Source organism: Convolutriloba macropyga, chromosome 3, assembly GCF_964194025.1.
Source record: "Convolutriloba macropyga chromosome 3, txConMacr16.3, whole genome shotgun sequence".
NCBI classification, from domain to species: Eukaryota; Metazoa; Xenacoelomorpha; order Acoela; family Convolutidae; genus Convolutriloba; species Convolutriloba macropyga.
This window is the reverse complement of record NC_134470.1, coordinates 57,696,864-57,718,814: the sequence shown is the minus strand read 5'-3', so window position 1 is coordinate 57,718,814 and position 21,951 is coordinate 57,696,864. Positions and strand designations below refer to the sequence as shown.

Genomic DNA, 21,951 nt, shown 5'->3' with positions numbered 1-21,951 from the left:
CTAAGTCTAAAGCAAAGCTTGAAGCTAAGGGTCTATGGCGTAGCATCGGTGAAACTGGTTCCCGGATGGACCGAGTCCTATCTCAAGAGAATAAAAAGAAATTAGATATTATTTATGCTAGGGGCTTTCATAAGACTAGTAGGAAATAGTTTAGAGCTATGGGGCTTCGCACATGTTCACCATAACTATGACTATAATTATAACAATGACTATAATTATGATATAATATCAACCATCTTATTGTCATCACTATTAACACTAATAATCTTTCTAGTTAATACTAATGAATAACATATAACATCTGCAACTGCAGCACTAAATTTAAAACTAAGTTGTATTGGTTGTGGACCTATATGATCACTTTGATATCTAGTGTCAGATACATATATTCTATAACTACTTTTGAAAGTTCTATGATTTATATATGGTTTTTTTTATTATGTGGTAGCCCATTATAATCTTTATTAAAGCTAACAATCTCTTTAAAAGCCTCATTATAATTATTGGTACCATAATTAATATTCATTCTATCCTCGGGATAAAACTCATTACCAATATTACAATAACATTCGGTAACATTCATTATATCAAATGTACTTGCATCATGAGTTTGTTCATTAACATTATTATTTTCATAACCAACTATTATATATTGTGGTCTTTCCATACCAATTTCCATACCTAGATCAAACAAGAAGTTAGTAGCATTGGGTACATTCTTATAAAATGTCTTTCTTTCATAATAAATAAAGTCTACATTATTCTTTTTACTTAAACCCTTTTGCACAATATTTCTATTGTCATTACTAGGATCAATACTAGGCACAAACCATGATAGATCTCTAATTTCTATATTAGCATCATTAGCAACTGCGCCAGGATTAGCATTAACTTTAAATAGAGCTCTATAATTTTTATTCTTTTTCAATATTAGTTTAAATCCTGAACCATACATAATCTTTTCTAAATCATTTACAAAACCAAATAGATCACTCATCTTAATCATCATATAAATATGACCTCGTTCTGCAGCAATATGGTCACTTTTAAGTTGATTATCTCTTTTACCTTGATTTCTAACAAAACCACTCTCATATTCATCACCAAAACTTGTTAATAATTTATACATCAATAGATTAGGATGACAATGATCTGTATACTCAAAAGTCCTACCACCACTAGTTTCAACATTAATTGAAATAAACAATGCCATCATACCATAATTAACTAATCTGATATTAGCATCATTAGCAAATACACCACCAGCATCATCTGATACAACAAACTCTATCTCTAGATATGAATCATGTAAATTTAAATGATTCTCTTCTCTATTGAATATGATATTAATGTTAGTATTGATTGTATTCATTGTTGCCAGATTATTTGGTTTATATTTTATAATCTTACTTTTGTGTATATCATTATTATAACCATAAGTTGTATCCAAATTAAAATCCATTTCTATAAGATAAAAATTGAACTTTTAATTATAACTAAACTATAATTCTGACAATAACCATAAATATAATCTAATATTTGAATAATGAAAATGACAGACAGTTTAATCTTATATAAACTACAAAAGATACATGATGCTTTAACTAAAACTAAAGAAGAGCATACACTTAACTTTAGAATGGTAAAGTTAACAGAAAGGTTTAATTTTAGCGAACCTAAACTTTATACAACAAAATAGGTTTAATTAGATTATCAGTTTTTAACTCGGTGTTTAATGTGAATAGGAGAAATATTCAATTCTTGTATGCTATCACTGTTATAGAAGGCGAAGCAATCCGGGACCTGGCTTCACCGATAGCAGAACCTCCTAGCTCTAACAATAACAATAACACTGACTCAAACATTACATCTGTTCTTAATTATAGTTATAAAGGAGTCCCGTTGCTATATTCAATTATTACACCAGGATCATATGAGTTAACTGACATAGCAGAATTAATAAAAGAAGAAACTAATGCCAATGTTATAATAGAACCTGATAAGAATACGATGAAATGTTTAATGGAAATAAAAGAGGGGGCAATTAGCTTTGATGTCGAAAAGTCAATAGCCCCATTACTAGGCTTTAGAAAAATAGTATATAAACAAGGTAAAAATACATCTCAGAAAAGTGTTGATATTATGGGATTTAGTACTATTAATTTTCATTGTAATGTGATATCTGGTGTTAAAGATAATGGGAATAACACAGACATACTATATAATTTTACTCTAACAGAACCACCAAGTTACTTGATAAATTTTATACCAACTAATATCTTGCATCAAAATGTATCTAAAGATAGAATAGAATATATAGAGTTTCATATTAAAGATGAGTATGGGAGACCTATAGACTTTAATGGCGATGTACTATGTTTTACTTTGCATTTGTGTTAACAACTAAGTTGATCTGACGTAGTCAGCTGGGCGAAGCCATATTCAGTGTAACAGCTAGGCAAAGCCTTGTTTTTTTATAATCATAACATAATTGAAATAGTATTTTTTCCTTAAAAATGTTTAGTATTAAATGTGATGAATGTAAAAATAAGTCCTGGGCTCAAATTTGAAGTTGGTGTCAGGGCAAACCATATCAATGTTTTGTATATAATAGAGTTATAACATATAGAGATAAACATAATCACTTACTAGGACATTTTAATAATCCCGATCAATATCTAACATGTAGAAAGTGTAAAGTATTTAAACATATCTCCAAGTTTAGATTTAAACAATTTTATTGTAGGTTGTGTACATATTCACAGATTAGTATAGTTACAAATTATAATTAAACATAAATAAATTATTATAATTAAATAAAAATATAATTATAAACATAACTATACCATATTCACAGATTAGTATAGTTATAAATTATAAGTAAAATATAAACAAAAAATTATAAATAATTATCTACATTACTCTCCAATCCCAATTAATTCTCAGTTTACCATTAATATTTTTATTTTTAGATATATCAATGACATTGTACTTATAAGGCTCTTTCCATACCTTATTACATATATTAGCAAAATCATTATAACTAAGTTCAACATTATTAAAGAAATCTTGATATATAGATATGAGGACTTTACCTCTTTGTTCAAATAAAATAAATACATTAGAATTCTCTCTAACACTCTGCCTATCTATTGTGAATAGATTTTGATCAAGATATATCATATTACAATTATTATGTCTACCCCTACAAAAGTATTCATTAATAACTGGTTGTATGGCTCTAACATCATCGAATATCATTAGTTTCATTAGGTCTTTGGGTAGTTTATCGTGGGATGGTAAAACCTTTATATCTTTAAAAAACTCAATATCTGCTTTTGGGTTTATTCTCTCTAAACCTATATATTGATCACCAGTAGGTCCAATGATCTATAGCTTATCAAAATATATACTAGATAGAATTAGTTTTTTTAATAAGAATGTCTTACCGCATTCACTAGGACCAGATATTATACATCTAAAGTTCTCTGGGAGTGTAGCTTCAGTAATTATATTATTATAATTTAGCCATGATTGTAGATCTTCATTTATGTTTATAGAGAAAGCGTTAGTAGGACATTCTCTATTGTTGGGTTTACCCTTTTGATGTTTTTCATCAAATTGATATATAACTTTATCTTTAACATTATCATTATCATTATCTGCGGAGCAGGTTGGCATGCCACGGACTCCTTCCGTTCCTTGATTAGCAAAGCTACTTCGTAGATCGTTATCATTATTAGCAAAGCTACTTCGTACATCATATGCGTACATAGTTTATCGTGGGATGGTAAAACCTTTATATCTTTAAAAAACTCAATATCTGCTTTTGGGTTTATTCTCTCTAAACCTATATATTGATCACCAGTAGGTCCAATGATATATAGCTTATCAAAATATATACTAGATAGAATTAGTTTTTTTAATAAGAATGTCTTACCGCATTCACTAGGACCAGATATTATACATCTAAAGTTCTCTGGGAGTGTAGCTTCAGTAATTATATTATTATAATTTAGCCATGATCGTAGATCTTCATTTATGTTTATAGAGAAAGCGTTAGTAGGACATTCTCTATTGTTGGGTTTACCCTTTTGATGTTTTTCATCAAATTGATATATAACTTTATCTTTAACATTATCATTATCATTATCTGCGGAGCAGGTTGGCATGCCACGGACTCCTTCCGTTCCTTGATTAGCAAAGCTACTTCGTAGATCGTTATCATTATTAGCAAAGCTACTTCGTACATCATATGCGAAGCAGGTTCCCTCATTAACATTATCATTATCAATGACATTATCTTTATCATTATGATTATCATTATCAATGACATTATCATTTTTAGCAAAGCTAAATCGTAGATCATTATCATTAACATTATCCTTATCATTATCATTATCATTATCATTATCATTAACATTATATTTATCATTAACATTACAACCCAAACAAAAACACTCATTATAAATTTCAGGACATTTAACTTGATTATCTAGAATATTCAAAGTACTTTTAATTCTAAATCCTCTATTAATAAGACAGATCATATATAAACAATAAGCCCCAGAATAAGATTCATCATGTTGTTGTATTCTCTCATTAGAGCCTAGATCAAAATATTCTTCTAGGAATAATGGTGGGGTTTCTACACCAAAACTATCAAGGTAATATGTTGGACCACCTTCTCTTCTTATAACTAAAACCCAATGTGTACTAAAGTTGGATGTAAATATACAATAGTGTTGAAGTTATTTTCACTTGTGCTATCTAGTTTATCATCTCTCATTTCAATTTCAATTGGAGTTAGACTTATATCTTTACCTATATCTTTTATTCAGATATCACTAATAGCATTACTTTCAATATTAAATTTATTATTGAATTCCTCGAAAGTTAGGATAAGCATTTTTTATAAATAAATTTTATATAAAAAATTGGATAAAGAAGGTATACTTTTTATTTTTATTATCATAATTGGATTTCGTTTTATATTTTATAATTCGATACCGAGTAAATATACAAAACTAGAGGAATTTTTATGGTGGAACTGTTTATGGTGGAACTGGAACAGGTAAAATGGTGGAACTGGAACAGGTAAAATATACTTTATTAGACAATATTTAAAATTATATCAAGATGAAGATCTGAACCAAGACTAAGATTAAGACCAACAGCAAGCTAAAAATATAATCAATGTATGTAAAGATGATAGAGACTGGATAGATCCTGAGACTGGCGAGTTTTATATTGGATTTAATAAATGTGATATAAATATGATCACATCAAGAAAAAAGTCTAAATTCAAAGATAGCGTAATTGTTCTTGATGATATGCGCAATAAGTTAAATAAGGATATAGCTTATTATTTCACAGAAGGAAGATATTATAATATTCAAATGATTGTAATGTGTCATAAACCAGCTCAAATAATTATTACAGCAAGAATGAGTTGTGATACTATTTATTTAACAACATATAATGGAGCTGATCTATTTAAAAATTTTGACGAAATAGATAAATGTGAACATAACTTCAATAAAATAATTAGTGAGTTAAATAGTAACTATTATAATTGTACAGATAGAATATCAGATGAACTTCTTTATGGTATAACTAAATATAATAAGAAAGAGAATACTTTTATTATTATCGATAAGAATAGAACTGTGATATATGACTCGAGTGTTGGTTTCCACGATTTAGAAGCTGTTAGTTTAAAAGATGAATTAGAAAGAGAAGATATAAATAAACTTATAGCATATATGAAACCACTCATGATTAATGCTTTGGATAGAAATGTTATTAATCATGATAATTATATATTCTACTTTAATAAACTTCTTATATTAAATAATATTAAAATTAAAAATGATGTTATAACTAGAGACATGGTTACAGGAAAAGGTATAAGAATTTCATCAACTATTGGTGGAATTATAAGCTGAGGTTTATTTATAATTAGTTATATTTACCCCGATATGGTATCAGGAAATGCTGGGGGTATAGCAATGAGAGCAAGCACAATGTTGAATAGAGTAAGTACATTGGTTTACGTTGGATATGGAGAAGAGTTGGATAATGATCTGCGAAGCAGTTTGGTAAACCACGAACAAAGTTCGTTCACTGATCCACAAAATACAACTCAAGGAGAATATAAAATTGAAGAGGATGGGATTTTAAATAGAAGGGGAAGAAAGTAATTAAGCAATCTATATGAAAATAATGAAGAATTTAGAAAAGAAATTATGAATTTTGTTAGAGATAAAAAAGAATTAGACCTTGAAGTGATCATAGATAGAAGATATAAAACTATTATGCTCAATATGACGGGAAAGAAATATTTAACAGAGTTTTTCGCGTCTAAAGATAATACTAAGGATTTAATTGAAATCTTGGCTAAATATTATTTATAATAAGTCAAACTGCTCAACGAAGTTGTTTCGCAAGTTCTCAGATTTTACCCTATCATAAATGGTTATAAAATGTTTAGAATGTAATTATAAATGTGGAGCTGCGTTTAATCTAGCTTTTCATTTTTCAATATGTCATGAAGGTAAAATTAGTAAATGTGTGTGTGGTGATAAAACATTAAGCGGCATTTGCATGAAAACTGATTGTTCTTTTAAAGATGAATCTGGATATAGTCCTAGTATTGACTCTAGCTCTTATCCTAGCCCTAGCCCTAATCCTAGCTCTAGCTCTAGCTCTAGCCCTAATTCCAGCATTGATCCTAGCCCTAATCCTAAAGTTATAACTAGATGTTGTAATAGATGTATTTATGTAAAACCAGTAACTGATTTTGATAAAAGCAGGTATACATTTAGAAATTGTACTTCTACTAAAGTTAGTTGTCTATATTGCCCTTCTGATGGAATGAATGCTCATGTAAAAAGACAACATCCAGATGTGGATATACCTACAGGATTTACTAGAAATCTCTGAACGGACGAAGTTCGTGGCAAGCCAAGCAGTTGGGGAACCAAGACCGAAGGTCCTTACACTGATCTGACCACCAATGAAAATATATTATTACACAAAATGAAGAAAGTTGTTCATGTAAATATTATAATTTCGTCTCATTTCTTATTAATAATGGGATAAATATAGAAAAAGTATATATTTAATGAAGAGTATAGATAGTTTAAAATAAAAAAAATTTAGAAAGACAAAAAACAAAAATTCATTGAAAAAGTTAGATAACTTTAAAATTTATTTTAAAAAGAGGGAAATCACTCTTTAAGCGCGATAAATAGTGATTTTGTACTGGTGCATCACTCCGATAGGAGCGATTTCGTTCTTAAAGAGTGATTTCGCTCTTAAAAGAGGGATTTCGCTCTCATTTTGAAATTTGCTTTATTTTTTCATTAAATTATTAAATTTTGCTATTACTTTGGGTTTTTAGCTGAATTATGATTTGAACAAGTAATAAATAAAAACAAGGATCTTAATATTATATAAATATTAGCAAAATTTGAAGTTTTTAAAACAGTTAAGCTGGTTTTTTTATTCAATTTATCCTCGAAGTGGTCACACCAATTTTCGCAAGTTGGTTTTACGTGCTTTTTACACGGTCTCACTAGTTTTATACTAGTATCGGGGATACGTCCACTGGAGTCAGTGGGGATAGAACCCGAACTATCCATCTGATAATGGATAATTACCAGCTTAACTCGACACTAATGGTTTGCACTAAGTGAGACAAGAAATGATAGATTTTGAGTGAATATGAAGGTAATATTTAGTGGTGGATAAAACAAGGAAACCAGTTAGCAGTAAAATTTGGCCCGATTCGACATGCGCGATTAGCGTTAGGAGAATGGGTCAAATTTTACTGGTGGCTGGTTTCCTTGTTTTATCCACTACTGCAATTCGTTTTACTTTACTATTGTCACAATCAAATTTCATTATTCAGTACCCAAGTTGACGTGCCATCCGGAAGTGATCTCTGATCAAACCAAGTCTACCGAACACGGTGTGAACCCGGACCAAAATTAAAGGATCTTGGATTCCATTCGAGCGCACAATAGTATGATCAGAGGTCACCTCAGTCTGGGGATGGTATGATCAGAGGTCACGTCGGTCTAGGGACCTTTGTTTTTTTTTACGTAGAAATGTTAGCTCTGCCAAAAGGCAACAAAAAGCAGCACTCTGATCACAGACAAATCTAGAGTCTGATGACTTTGATCAGAACCAAAGGGGACCAGCTGACAGAACAACCCGGTCCCCTTTGAACGAAAACTTTATTAACTGTAGAACACGACGTTTCATATGGAAAGCTGTCTAAATTCATCCATTGAGTTCAAAATACGCACTAATGGTATACTAAGTGAAATTTTTTCTCAGCAGTTGGATTTTTTTCTCTTTGGCAATACTTTTAGATTTGTCCATTCTTTAGATGAGTTTAATAATGCAAACCTCAGTTTTCATTATATGAATATATTATTACAAAATTGAAGAAGTCCGTTCATAGTGGAAGCTATTCACTGATCAAACTATTTCGAGCGCAATTGAGTCCGATCAGAGGTGATTTCGAGCGCACAATAGTCTCATCAGGAGTGAATTTTGAGCGCACAATAGTCTGATCAGAAGCGATTTTAAGTGCACAATTGTCTGGGCGATGGTCTGGTTTTGGACTGGGCAATGGTCGCACAATCATATGGACAATGTTCTAATTTCGGTCTGATCAGAGGTCGTTTCTGTCGGGGAAGGTCTGGTCAGAGACAGTTTCGAGCGCACTTCGAATGCACACGGTGTTTCGAGCGCACTTTTGTCTGATCAGAGGATACTTTGGTGTGAGATGGTTTGATCAGAAGTTACTTTCGTCTGGCATGGTCTGATCAGCGGTCACTTCCGGATGGCGCCTCATCCTGGGTAATCCTTTTTGATAAAAGCTATGTTGTCAAATTATCCCAGCATCTTGTAAAGGTTGAAATTTGTCAGAAATCTGTGCAAACAAAGTAATAAACTTTTTAAATATCACTATCAACTTATTAATTTTTTTCACCCTACATGAAGACAAAAGCTTTGATCACGAGGAGAAAACGCTCCACGAAATATGTGTTTCGAGTTTTGAGCAAAGAATTTTTTCCAAAGTTTTCAAAATTGTTTCTTTGGAGCTCCAAACCTATGTTACGGTAATTATGATTAAAATTAAACTGAAACCAGATAGTCTAGATTGAGTAAAACATATCTGTCGGAAAGTAACAAACTGAATTGACCAAACTTGACGTTTAATTTCTGACAAGCAATCGGGTAATGTTTTTTTTAGCTGAAACACATTTTTTGAGGGAAATTTTCTTACTAAATATTAGCTTTCCGTATTGCTAGATTAAGGTAAATTGCACAATAGTAAAGGATTTTTAATTTTCTTGATATTCTTTTGCTTTAAAAACCGATCTGACGCCCAAAATAATTTTGGTTTAGCAACAAAATAGGTGATGAAAACTCGGAGAGCGAATAATCTCTGTGCTGCAGTCAATATGATATAAAACCGCATATCGGATAAAAAAGATGAGCAGTTTAAGTATACACATTTTGTATACCAAGTGAACCCATAGTTTTTATGCTCATTCAAAATTCAAATTTTTGATGAGAAATGAAAATACGCTATCAGAGCAGAGTCCTTAAAAATTGAATTGAGAACAGTTTCAAGTTTTTGTTTCAGTATTTTGATTTTTAAAGTCTTCATTCATTGTCATTTAATTAATTTGCACATTCAACTGAGGGCCCGCCGACATTATAACAAAGTGATGTTTTGCTGTAAATGATCAGATTCCGCATCTGGTATTATTTAATTGCAAAATTTAATCTACCAATGAACAACTGTGTGTCAAAAACGTTTTCTTTCTGTTGAATTGAAATTAGCCTTACTTACTAAATACCGCCTGTTAGTTTAAAATCAGGATCAAAATTTGTTCACTGTTTTCCGCCCAAACAAGTTCAGTTAGAATGAAACCTGCTTTAGTGAAATTTGTAATTAAGCAATCAGGAGATCTTTGCGGTGCCAAACTATGAACAATTAATCTTTTCAACCCGTATCTTGTAACGAGAAGGATTTTTTTCAAATTGATTATCAATTAGCTTTTCTTCAACTTTCGCCTAATTAGCATAGTTGTTAAAGTTTATCGGGGAAAAAGTAACTATTACAATGTAACTATTCAGTAGAAAGGACTCGTATACATGTCTCAAAGTATTTCAATGTAGAACATAAAAATGGTTTTAAAGATGGTAAAAAGTGTTCACTAACAAACGAATAATTGTAACCCAATGTAGTATGGCGACCAATAGAATTTTTAGTGGTTATGTAAAAATGACTAAGTATTGTGTGAAAAGCTCATAAGACGCATGCTTATCTTTTAAGGTTTTCAACGACACTTCGTTGTATTATTTTCAGATGACAAACAAATTTTTTAAAAGTATTTCTGCTTGATAAAAGTTTATTTTGTCAAGTTATCTCAACATCTTGTAAAAGCTAAAAGTTGTCAATTTTCTGTTCGAAACTAAACTACATTGCAGATCAGCATACATTTTTGTTGGAAAATTTACAACTCTAGAACAGTGTCACCGGCGAAAATGTCGAAGGCTTTGGGGTGGCAACGGTTGATGAATTGATGGGGAGATGAGTTGCACAGAGAAAATTGAAGTTCATTTTTCAGCAAAGAGAGATAAAAACAATTTATCATTTTTTAATGCAACAGAGGCTTATAGAAAAAAAGAAGAGGAAAAATGCAAGTCTAATTTTATGCGTATAAATTTAAAAAGAAGCAGCTTGAGCCTATTTCAAAAAAGTAGTTTCAGCGAACTGACACTTCAGCATTTAAACAGTTTTTCTTTCTAACAGGAAAAATAGGTCATAAATTACAAAACTTTGTTTGAATTGATTTTCAAAAATGTTACCGTTGGTTTCCTGAAATTATAAAGATTCATTTTAGTTCTTTTTCAATTGTCTCAAATTGCTAAAGAAAAGCGGTGTGCGGTTTCAAAGAAACATCAAGATACTTAGAAGTTTTCTTTAATAAAATTTCAAAGAACAAAAGAAAAACTTACCTGACGAACTTTGTTGCTACGTTGATAAGTAATGGTCACAAAGCTAAACTCAATTCTAAATTTGTTTCGGCGCTATCATTATCTTATTGACCTATCAACCATATGTCAGAAATAAATTCTGCCAAAAACAGAAACCTGATTCTAACATCCACCGACCTCCAATGAACTCGATTGTACCTAGGCCAGATATGATTCTCATGAAATGTTGTCAAAAGAAGAAAATCACATCCAGGATACTGAACTAAGATCTATTCACATTTCAATCATGTAAAATATTTTTAGCTAATCTAAATCTTCTCTGTATATTTTTCATTGATAAGTACTATTTATACGAGCTAATCTTTGTATATTTTCAGTTCCAAATTTAATTTAACATTCATTTTTTGAATTCTTTTGACCCGTGTTATCAACCAGGACAATGGTGTCCAGACCAGCTACAGACAGATAAATTTTGGATCTACAGAATGCAGAATCAGCTACTGCGTGGATTATGACTTTTGTGGCGAAATGTCGCGCAGAGAAGAAAGAAGACAAGATTAACACCGACGGTACTGCACAAGACCTACAGGTAACCAATCTTTTTCATAGTATGTGCGGGCAAGATGCAATTATTAACCTCAGCAGCCTAATGAGTCCTAGGAATTTGATAGACACTCCGTTCAAAGACATCAGATTGTCAATTCAAAAGTTTATTTCTCTTAAAGAGAGAGTAGTAACGCAGAAAGGGCTAAATTTCTGTCCCTAATTCAAGGTGTAGGGGAGTCAGACGACAATTTTCTTGCGCGTTAGAGAGGAAGCACGCTATTCTCACTTCAAAAAACTCAAAACAGCGGCCAATCCCGAAGAGAAGTTGATAAAAATCGAGTTTATCTCAGGTTTGAGGGCCCTGAAGCAAAACTTAGACTACTAGAGGGTATTAAAGCAAAACCACAAATGTCGGTTACTGAAATGACTGAGAGTTTACGGTCCAGAAGTCAAACAACGGCTTTTGCATGTCCTTCATCAGGTAATAAGCCATTCACTGTGAAAGAAGAAGTTGGTTTCAACTTCAAATAGACCTTTCGAAAACCAAAAGAAGAAAGTACGGCTAATAAAAGGAACAACATGTGCACTAGGTGTGGCGGTAAGCGACACTCTAATTGACCCTTTATAAGGTTAAGTAAAAAATGCAACACATGTGAAAAAGTGGGACACTTCTCAAAAATGTGTAGAAGCAAACCCCAAACAAATTCAGGTAAAAACAATGAACAGAATGAATTTTGCGCAGAAAAAATTTTTTCAGTACAAGCACCTCCACAATTGGAGGTGGGAACGTTTTATACTAAAGAACAAGCTGTCAGCATGTCTTCGACATTGGAATATAACTCGACAAATAACTGCAAAGTAAAAACGTAAGTAGACAAAGGTGCATATAGCACAGCGATGTCATTAAAAATATGGTTTGAGCTTGATAAAACTCAGTTGGATGGTAACATAAGACCTCGCAAAGCTTATGAGGATAATCAATTAACGCTTCTGGGGTCACTTACTTGCGACGTTGAGTGGAACGGAAGCACGCTCACATAAACACAATTAGCAGTTGTGCAGTCTGATGAAGAATTTGGACTTCTTGGTTGAGATTCTCGACCCAAGCATGGTGTGAACAGCATCACAACCGAACACATAAGTGCTGTGAAGGGTTACAAAGCTCAAATGAAGCTGGAACCAGGATAACAGGCAATGTTCTGCACAGCCAGAAAAATACCTCTTCAAGCAAGGTCACAGAGAAGCTGGAACAGATGGTCAGACAGGGCATCCTTGAACCGGTACAGCCCGGAGGAGTCAGTAATGCATCTTCAGTGGGGTGGCAGAGAAAGAGGACTAAATAACTGAGACTTTTTGTGGACTTAAAAATGCATATCAATGGCAAGGTCATGGATGAGGACTACCCAATTCCAGAAATGGAGACAATCTTCCACATCCTACATGGGGCCTCATACTTTGGCAAAAATGACCTCTCAGATGCCTACTATCAAATTGAATTTGACGAAGAGGCAAAATATATATCCACAATCAACACATCTCAGGGACTGTTCAACATTTTGCCTCAATCTTTCAAAATTGCATCGAATCAACACTCAAAGGAATCAATGGCGTTCTGATCTTTCAAGACGATGTTTTGGTGTATGGAACTACCACCGAGCAGTTCGACAAGAGGGTGCTTGCAGACAAGGGTTGACTACGTGAGAAAAATTTTACTCTTCATGAGAAAAAATCTAACTCAAAACAAGTCGATATTGTTAGCTCTTTGGTATACTCCATTTCAAAGGAAAGAATAGCTTCAGATCCCAAACATGTTGATTTGCTACAAAAATGCTACCCTTTAACAACATGAGAAATAGCAATTACTCGTGGGGCAAAATGCAACAAAAAGCCTTTGAAGACATGAAAAATGAATTATGTGCTAACACAATTGTACAGTCATACGGTTTACAAAAGAAGGAACAGTTAATACTGACGCCTCTGAAAAAACAATCCGCAGGATTCTTTCGCAAAAAGGACATCCAGTTATATATGTATAAAAAAATGACTCCAGTGGAGGAAAACTATTCGAACATAGAGCGGGAAGAACTGGAAATTGTGTTTGTGGTCACAAGATTGAAGCAATTCCTTCTTGGAAGACGATATACTCTAAAGACCCACTACAAATCACTCAAATATCTGTTTGCACCGAATGAGGAGATCCCAAAGATGCTCTAATGGGCTTCAACTATGAGTTGAAATACACATCAGGATAGCAGATACTCCAAACAGATGCTTTAAGCAGAATGGATTTTGACAAAGACGAATCCGACAACGATCGTGTATGCCTCGCAATTAATAACATCTACTTCCCAAGCATAAAATTCCACTTTTAAGTTGTCCTTTGGAGCATTCCTGCATAGGGCACTGATGACACATCGCCACACTTCAAAGGCGAGGAGCAAAACTCCAGTTGGACTCCTGTCGGGACGCAGAAGGAGACTACAAGCAATAGCAGATTTCGACTTTTGTGAATTCATTTTATTAGAGTCCAATGAGAAGGCAAAGACAGTTTCTGCTAACTTCATCATCAAGAAGAGCTTGAACACATCTTTCATACAGCCCAAAAACTAAGCACGGACTATACTTGTTAGCGACAACCAAATTGCGAGACTGGACGAGGACAATGTGAAATCTAAACAATCAGCGGAGGAGAACATATCTAAATCAGAACCACGACTTCAGAACACAGATGTGGGACCTTCGAATTAAGATGAAGATTCTGCAGCCACATCATCTGCAGAGCACCAATAGCCCAAACCATCAGAGCCTTCACGAAACATCAACAAGAAACAGAAAACAGCTGGAAAGATTTGGAGAACCTATACCCATAAACTTGCTTAAAAAAGGGAGTATGTGATGGTTTCAAACGAACATCAAGAAACTTAGAAGCTTTATTAAAGGTTCAAAGAACAAAGAACGAAAGAGAAACTTACCTGACAAAGTTTTCCGATAACTAATGGCCACAAAAGTGAGCTCAATTCTAATTTTGTTTCCGGGCTATCGATATCGTTTTGACCTATCAATCACATGTCAGTAGTAAAATCTCCCACCAACAGAAACTTGATTCTAAGATCTACCGACTTCCAACCAATGAACTCGATTGTAACTAGGCCATATATGATTTTCATGAAATGTTGATGAAAATAGAAAATCACATCCGGGATTCGGAACTAGGATCTATTCACTTGTCAATCATATAAATTATTTTAAGCTAATCTAAATCTTTTCTGTTTAGTTTCGCATAGATAAGTACTATGAATACGAGCTAATTTTTGTATATTTTCAGTTCTAAATTTAATTTAAATTTCAACTTATTGAACTCTTTTGAGCCGGGTTATCGAGCACGACAAGCAACGATGCAATAATTTGCTTTACTGACTAACTAAATAACTGAAGGTTGATTAAACGATTATAACCAAAGTCTTGTGAGAAAAAACAAGGAAGTTTGTAATACACAAAGTTTCGAAGAAAAATTATCTGCGACAACTTTTGAGTAGCTCATTTAAAAATAATTTTAGAATCAATAGAAAAGCTTTTTCTGTGTTTTGTTATGAATGCCTAAATGCGAATATGCAAATAGTTTACTCAAAATATGTTTTCATTAATTTGCAGTAAAAACTGAAATAATTTCAATCTCGCTTGACCAAATTTTGTTTTCAAAAACGAATACTTTAAAGCACTTTTTTAATTTTGGTTGACACCTCATCAAATTGTGCTTTCAGCCGTTGAAGAACAATTAAAAAGAAAAACAGAATTCAAGAAAATCAAAATATATAATCAAAAGTGAACTTTAAAGTTTTTCGAATGCTGCTCATGTCCTCTGCCAGCCCGAAAATGGTAAAGATGTATGAGCAAGATAATAAGTTCTTTTTCAAAGTGTACTGAGCAGAAAAGTATGAGCAGAAATGTATGCATAATCATATTTAAATGGGCTTACCAAATGGACTTCCGCATTGCCCTCTGTAACCTAAAATAAAAACCAAAGTTATTACCCATGCAGGCACGTACGCACACACACACATACACACACACACACCCTCACACACACACACACACACACACACACACACACACACACACACACACACACACACACACACACACACACACCCTCACACACACACACGCAAACACACAAACAAACAAACACGCATATATATATTTATATATATATATATATATATATATATATATATATATATATACACGCACACACACACACAATCACACGCACACGCACGCACACCACACACACACACACACACACACACACACACACACACACACACACACACACACACACACACACACACACACACACACACACACACACCACTCTTACACACGCACAAACACACACATACACGCAAACAAACACACACACATACCCACACATTCTCGAGCAGACAAGAAAACATTCTCGAGCAGACAAACATTAATCACATAATTAGCTGCTTAATGAATTTTTTTAACGCATTTCTTATATAAATTCAACAATCTACAACACATTAAGCGGATTATTATTTTAGCGAAAGGCACATGAAGCGGAAGTTTTTTCGGCTGGTATAAATATTTTTTGCGGCTTTGATCGCATTCCATACATGTTCTTCACTTTCAACGCTTGTCTCTCATAGCTTCCACTCTGTACCTACACACTCTCCACATCTTGAGAATATTTTTTTACATAACTGTCCCTTCCACAGCTCAATCTCTAGAACAAGAGCTTCTTCTTTTTGCTCTGCCGCAAGAGTGCACGGTTTCAGAACAATTGTGGAAGATTTGCTTTTTTTTGTAGTATAATTCAGTATTTCAGCACATTAAAAAACTCAACGATTCCCTCCCCCTTTTTGGCACATTTTTTCAACACATTCAGTACTTCATTTCTACACTTTTATCACATTAAAAAAAATTCAACCGTTCCTTACACCTCTTAAACAGTTTTCAGAAATCGTTTTAAAATTTGTCAACTATTTCAGCACTTCACTTACATAATTTTTGCACTGTCATCGAATGTGTTACTTCTTGTTAACAATTTTTCAAAACAATGTAAGCAAATTCCAGCAGTCGTCTTTTATATTTTCAACGCTTTCTTTACATAATCTGAACACTTTCCGCACTTGTCCTGCATATTCTGAACACTTTCTTTACACAAATTCATTCAGGTTTTTCAGTACTTATCATACATTTTCCCAACACTCTCTTTGCATAGATTCTCCCAGCACATTCAACAGCTCAGCTTGTCTTGATCCCCCCGTCATCAGCAGTGGAACTGGCAATAATGGATGAGTTGATTTTATATACTTTATATGCCGAAATTTGGCACATTCAGCACCTAAAAATAAACTGTCAACATAATTAGAATATTCCATACATGGTCAGTGTCTGAGGGTCATGGATCCTTTGTTTGGTAATAAAATGTTTTCCTTATTTCCTGATCCACTATGGGCTTTTGCTATCTTTTTGAGAGGCCATATTCCCCGAATCGTGATGTTTTTCAGCACCCAAGCAATATAATGCTCAGACAACACTTTATTCAAACCGTGACATTTGGATATTTTATTGAGTCCTTGAACAAACTCTTTGAACAATTTGGTCCAAATTTTGTCAAGTAGTGTCTGCCTTAACCTTGAAGTCCTTGTTTGAGAAACACTGGTTCAAATTCATAAAACATTTCACGCAAAATATGTCGCTTTAGAAGAAAGTGGTTTTGAGTGGCTGACCCCGTCTTCTACGATACTGCAAAAAACATATGTCAAATAAATTCTTTTTAAGACTGCCTCTGCCTCACCCATCACTGTCTATAGCACTAAGTTTGCGAGCCGTCTTCTTCGGTGGCCAGGAAGTTTCTTTTGTACGGAACAATCTCCCTCAGACTCTTCAAAATGTGGCGGCTATTGATGGCGCAGATTGTCAGGGTAAACAAATTGTGAAACAAATGCGTGGATAGCCATTGTAAATGCACCCGTTAAGAAAACGTCACACAAGTCAAGGTAAAGGAAAAGAGTTACGAAACTTGTAAATAAACATGTGTATGAATCTCAATTTCTTGTGTGTTGTTTTGAAAAAGAAATGGTCTAACACGTCAAATTCACTGTTGACAAATTGTATTTTTTGTAGCATCCGGAAACAGGAACAATAGAAATCCAACATTTCCGATCTCTGTTTCCCTCCCGCCCTATTGTCTGCAAGTGAAGCAGTTTTTCCCACGACTTCTCAACGCTATTCGTACACCAATGCCCAAAAACGTTTCTTGCAGGAGGGTTTTCACAATAATTTACCTTCCCTGATGTCCACATACATTATAAGCATTTTGGTAGGAAGTCTCGTGATTTTGCTTCAGCATTGCAAAACAGAGATGCTTTGCGAAGCCGTAACCAACTCTCGAGAATTTCAAGATATTAATTGTCTAGAAAAGGTTAGAAAAACATGAAGTTTCCTCAATTTTCCAGAGCATTGCTTTTCAAGTACCGTAAAAACGTTTGTGGGTTGAACATATCCTGGTAACTTCTGCTAAAATATTTTAAACATTTGGTATCATAAGTAGTATACTAAAATGCACGTATTGTCACGGGGGGGGGGCGTCCCCCCGTGACAAATCGTGCATAACGTTTTGTCACGGGTGGGGACGTCCCCACCCGTGACAAATCGTGCGGTACATTTTTGAGGTCGAAAAATTTTGTCTCTCAATTTTGCCGGGGGACAAAAACTTGTAAAAATTTTCTCGATTTGTGCCGGGGACAAAAACTTGTAAAATTTTTGTCACTTTTGTGCGGTGAGAAAAACTTGTGAAATTTTTAACGAATTTGTTCGGTGGGCAAAAACTTACGATTTTTCCAGCTATTTTGTGCGAGGAGAAAAAACTTGTTAAAATTTCACAGTTTTCTGGAATTATTGAAAAACTTGTGAAATATTTGCAATTTTTTGGGGTCCCTTAAGTTGGTTTTAAAATTTAAAAATTCTTAAACCTTTTTTAATCAAAAAGACTATTCATGGGATTTCAAAAGACAGAAAATATACTAACCTTTTCATTACTTCAATCTCTTGATAAGTTTTATGTAATATAACTAAATTAAAACCAAGATGGAGTCAAATTTTGGTGCTTTTGATCCAACATCTGGTTTTGATCGAACATCTGGCTTTAATTTGATAGTTTTATTGCCCATATGTTATACCAGATTAGGGAGTGTGGGCAGATTAGAAAAACAATAAAATTTAAGTGCCAGGGCTCCAAATTGAGAATTATTGTGTCTGATAAGAAATTTGCAGCGTCCAAGGTGAAAAGAATGCAACTTTGCAGAAAATGAGAAGAAATATACGTATGAAATGGACAAAACAAATGCTCGAAACTATATGAAATGTTCCAAAAAAGTACTGAAAAAGTGTTTGAAAATGTGCGGTAAAGCAATTCATATACCACAATTGTATGACGGGAGAGTTGAAAATCGAGAAAAAAATAGTGTATTTTTAGAGTAAAAATTGTTGTTTTTGAACAATTTTATGCAAAATACTTCCTCAAAAAGCAATTCCATTATGCACAAACTGTTTTGCATTGTAAATGACAACAAGTGCAGACCGGTAAATTGTGTAAAACAAGGTGTTTGAGGGACAATGCAAATGTGATCACGTAATATAGTGTAAAACATGGGGAAAACTATAAAAATGACAAAATTTTAACGGGAAAAACTGATGTCCGACTGAACCTTACTGCGTAACTTAGGCAAAATGATAGAATGAGCAGTCTATTTTCCATAAATACTTAAGAAAACTAACTTCCATTTTTTTGTGAATGATATTCTAATTTTTTCTTTACATTAATAAACAGTTTTCCTGTTCTGTTTTTGTTCTCCAAAAATTTTCATAGCACAAAAAATAACTTAACTAAAGCTGTATGTCTACAGTGTTTATCAATTTTTATCTAATCTGCACTTGTTTTTTCCTACCAGTGATTATGTCTACTACATGTGCCAACATATGTCTTTCATTTCAATAAGCAATTCAGTGTGGTCGTCTCAGCTTCTCTGATTGGTCAGTCCGGTTTAGGCTTTATTACTGTCTTGCACATGTTTGAACACGTATTGTTTTATTATCAAAAACAAGATGTGGTCTTTTTTATTACCATAAGCAATTCAGTGTGGTCGTCTCCGCTTCTCTGATTGGTCAGTCGAGTTTAGCCTTTATTATCGTCTTGCACGTGTTTGAACACGTATTGTTTTATTATCAAAGACAAGGTGTGGTCACAAGTTTGAGTTTGTATTTAAAAAGAAAGTAGCATGTCGTCGTCTCAAGAATACTTTGATTTTCATCACGATATCGCATGTTCAATAGAATGTGTATACTGTTTACTGTGTATGAGAAGAAAGTGGAGTGGAAGCAAAAATTCAATTTCAAGTGGAACAATGTGCGTTGAGACAAAAAATAGAAAGAAATATTAGGCTATATAACACGGAACAAACAATACTAACAAAATAGTTTTCACACTAGAAGATCTCAGAAACAAAAGAAGCAATATCTTTAAATGAGTATTAGAAGTTGATATCAAGCTTTCGTTTCTTTGGAGCAAAGCAAAGGCTGACTGATGTCGTCTCGAGACTGCTGCTGGCAATTATGGAAACTTCCGCTACCTTGGGAGTTGAGGGAGTTGGCGTTGAGTCTGGTAGAGGAGAATTTGACCAACTTGTATTGTCTGGGCTTTCGGGGCTTTTTGGAGTCCGCCACAAACTATCAATAATTTCCAGGTGCCTCCAATAGCCCTCCTGATTTTTGTATAGAGGAATCTCTTTGATATCATAGTCGTAAAGAGTTTTCCTAACATTTTCATCAATCGTCTCTGGATTGAAAACAAATTCTCTTACGTAGCTGGTAACATGATCGATCGTGTAATGTGCTCTTTCATCAGCGCTTTTTCAAATCTGTCAAATCTGAATGATTGGATGTAGTCGAAAATTACAATTGGTAGCGCCATGTGGTTAATTGTAATCCACTCGTTGTCCCGCAACTCTTGTTTAACAACAACGACTTTCTCTTTTTTGTAAGTTCCATATGCTATTGTTCTCAAATCGGGATTGGCCTCCTCTTTCAGAATAATTGCCACCGGAGACATGTTCAAACTTTGAAGACAATGCTGCAATTAATGGTTTGTTGTGGTAATTTGTCGGGTCGTGAAAACTTTTGGTCAGCTTTTCCATATAATCAAAAGATAAAACAATTTGTTCTAAGACTTAAGAAATTTGTATCACTCTTGATTCGAGAATAATTAGATTGTTATCAATAGTGGAGAAAGACAAAAAGAAATGAGGAAAGACTGTGAAAAGAGTTTGCAAACAATTTTCAGTTTGTTGTAGAGCAAAGATTTGGATTTTGTGAGCAACCAAACAGTATGCAAGAATTGAAAGAAAATGATTATTTGTGTTCAATTGTTTTTGCTACATGTTTAGGCGTGTTGCTTCTAAAAATAGCTCAAAAACATACTTGTCACGTAGAGCATAATAGTTTTATATATTTGGTTTTTATCTTAGTCAATCAGAAAACAGCAATTACTATACCTGTCACGTAGAGCATAATAGTTGGATATATTTGGTTTTTATCTTAGCCAATCAAAATACAGCAAAATTTTGAAATTTAACCTTAGTTCTAGTAAGGCGAAAGGAGAGTGACTACACAGTATACGAATGCGTTGTTCTATGTCTTATCATAACCAATTGGAGAATTCATGGACAAACAAAAACAACATGCAGTCAGCATTGCGGTTATTGGTTCTTAGTGTTTAAAACTATAAAATTCAAAACTCGATAAGTTAGCCCGTCGCTATTATTAGAATGACAAAATCTTATTCACTCTTTGTTTAGAGATTGTTAATAAAAAATGTTTTAGACTCTTCAGCGAAAAGCTTTAAAAACTTTGTTGAGTTGCAGTTTGGTAAGTGAGAAAAAAAGACTTGGCATGCGTTTTGATCAACCAGTTCTTTGTAGAAACTGTTTGGAAAACATTCACGATGAATACTTATACATTTCTACATCTTATCCTGAAAAATCAGTAAGATTAAACTATTTCCTGGCAGCAAGTGAATATTTTAGTGAGTTGGACTGCTTTGATCATGGTATTGCTCTAAAGTTGCGTCTATATGGAGGTCTAATTGGCATCGACAATTCATCCCTCGAAAAGTATCTAAAAGTATCAAAAATTTTACGTTTGAACGCTATTTTACACGACGCAGGAGGTTTCATATACGAAATATATAACCAAGGACCTGGTTATTCTTATATGCTTCCGTGGAAAAACAGCAACTGTTTTAGCGGGCATTTTTTGGGAATAATATTTTGCTTATATATAAAGATTTTT

General features: G+C 33.4%; 1 protein-coding gene across 1 annotated transcript in view; it reads right to left on the bottom strand.

The window, feature by feature from the left end:
* LOC142336676 (uncharacterized) overlaps positions 1 to 20,713 on the bottom strand; it is a 58,921-nt gene extending 38,208 nt beyond the window's left edge. The window contains exons 1-3 of the mRNA XM_075385585.1: positions 20,561 to 20,713; positions 20,187 to 20,331; positions 15,551 to 15,580 (exon numbers count right to left, since the gene is read on the bottom strand). Of these exons, the coding sequence (XP_075241700.1) occupies positions 15,551 to 15,580; positions 20,187 to 20,331; positions 20,561 to 20,713 (328 nt within the window). The remainder of the gene's footprint in view (positions 1 to 15,550; positions 15,581 to 20,186; positions 20,332 to 20,560) is intronic.
* Between the last annotated feature and the right edge of the window lie 1,238 nt (positions 20,714 to 21,951).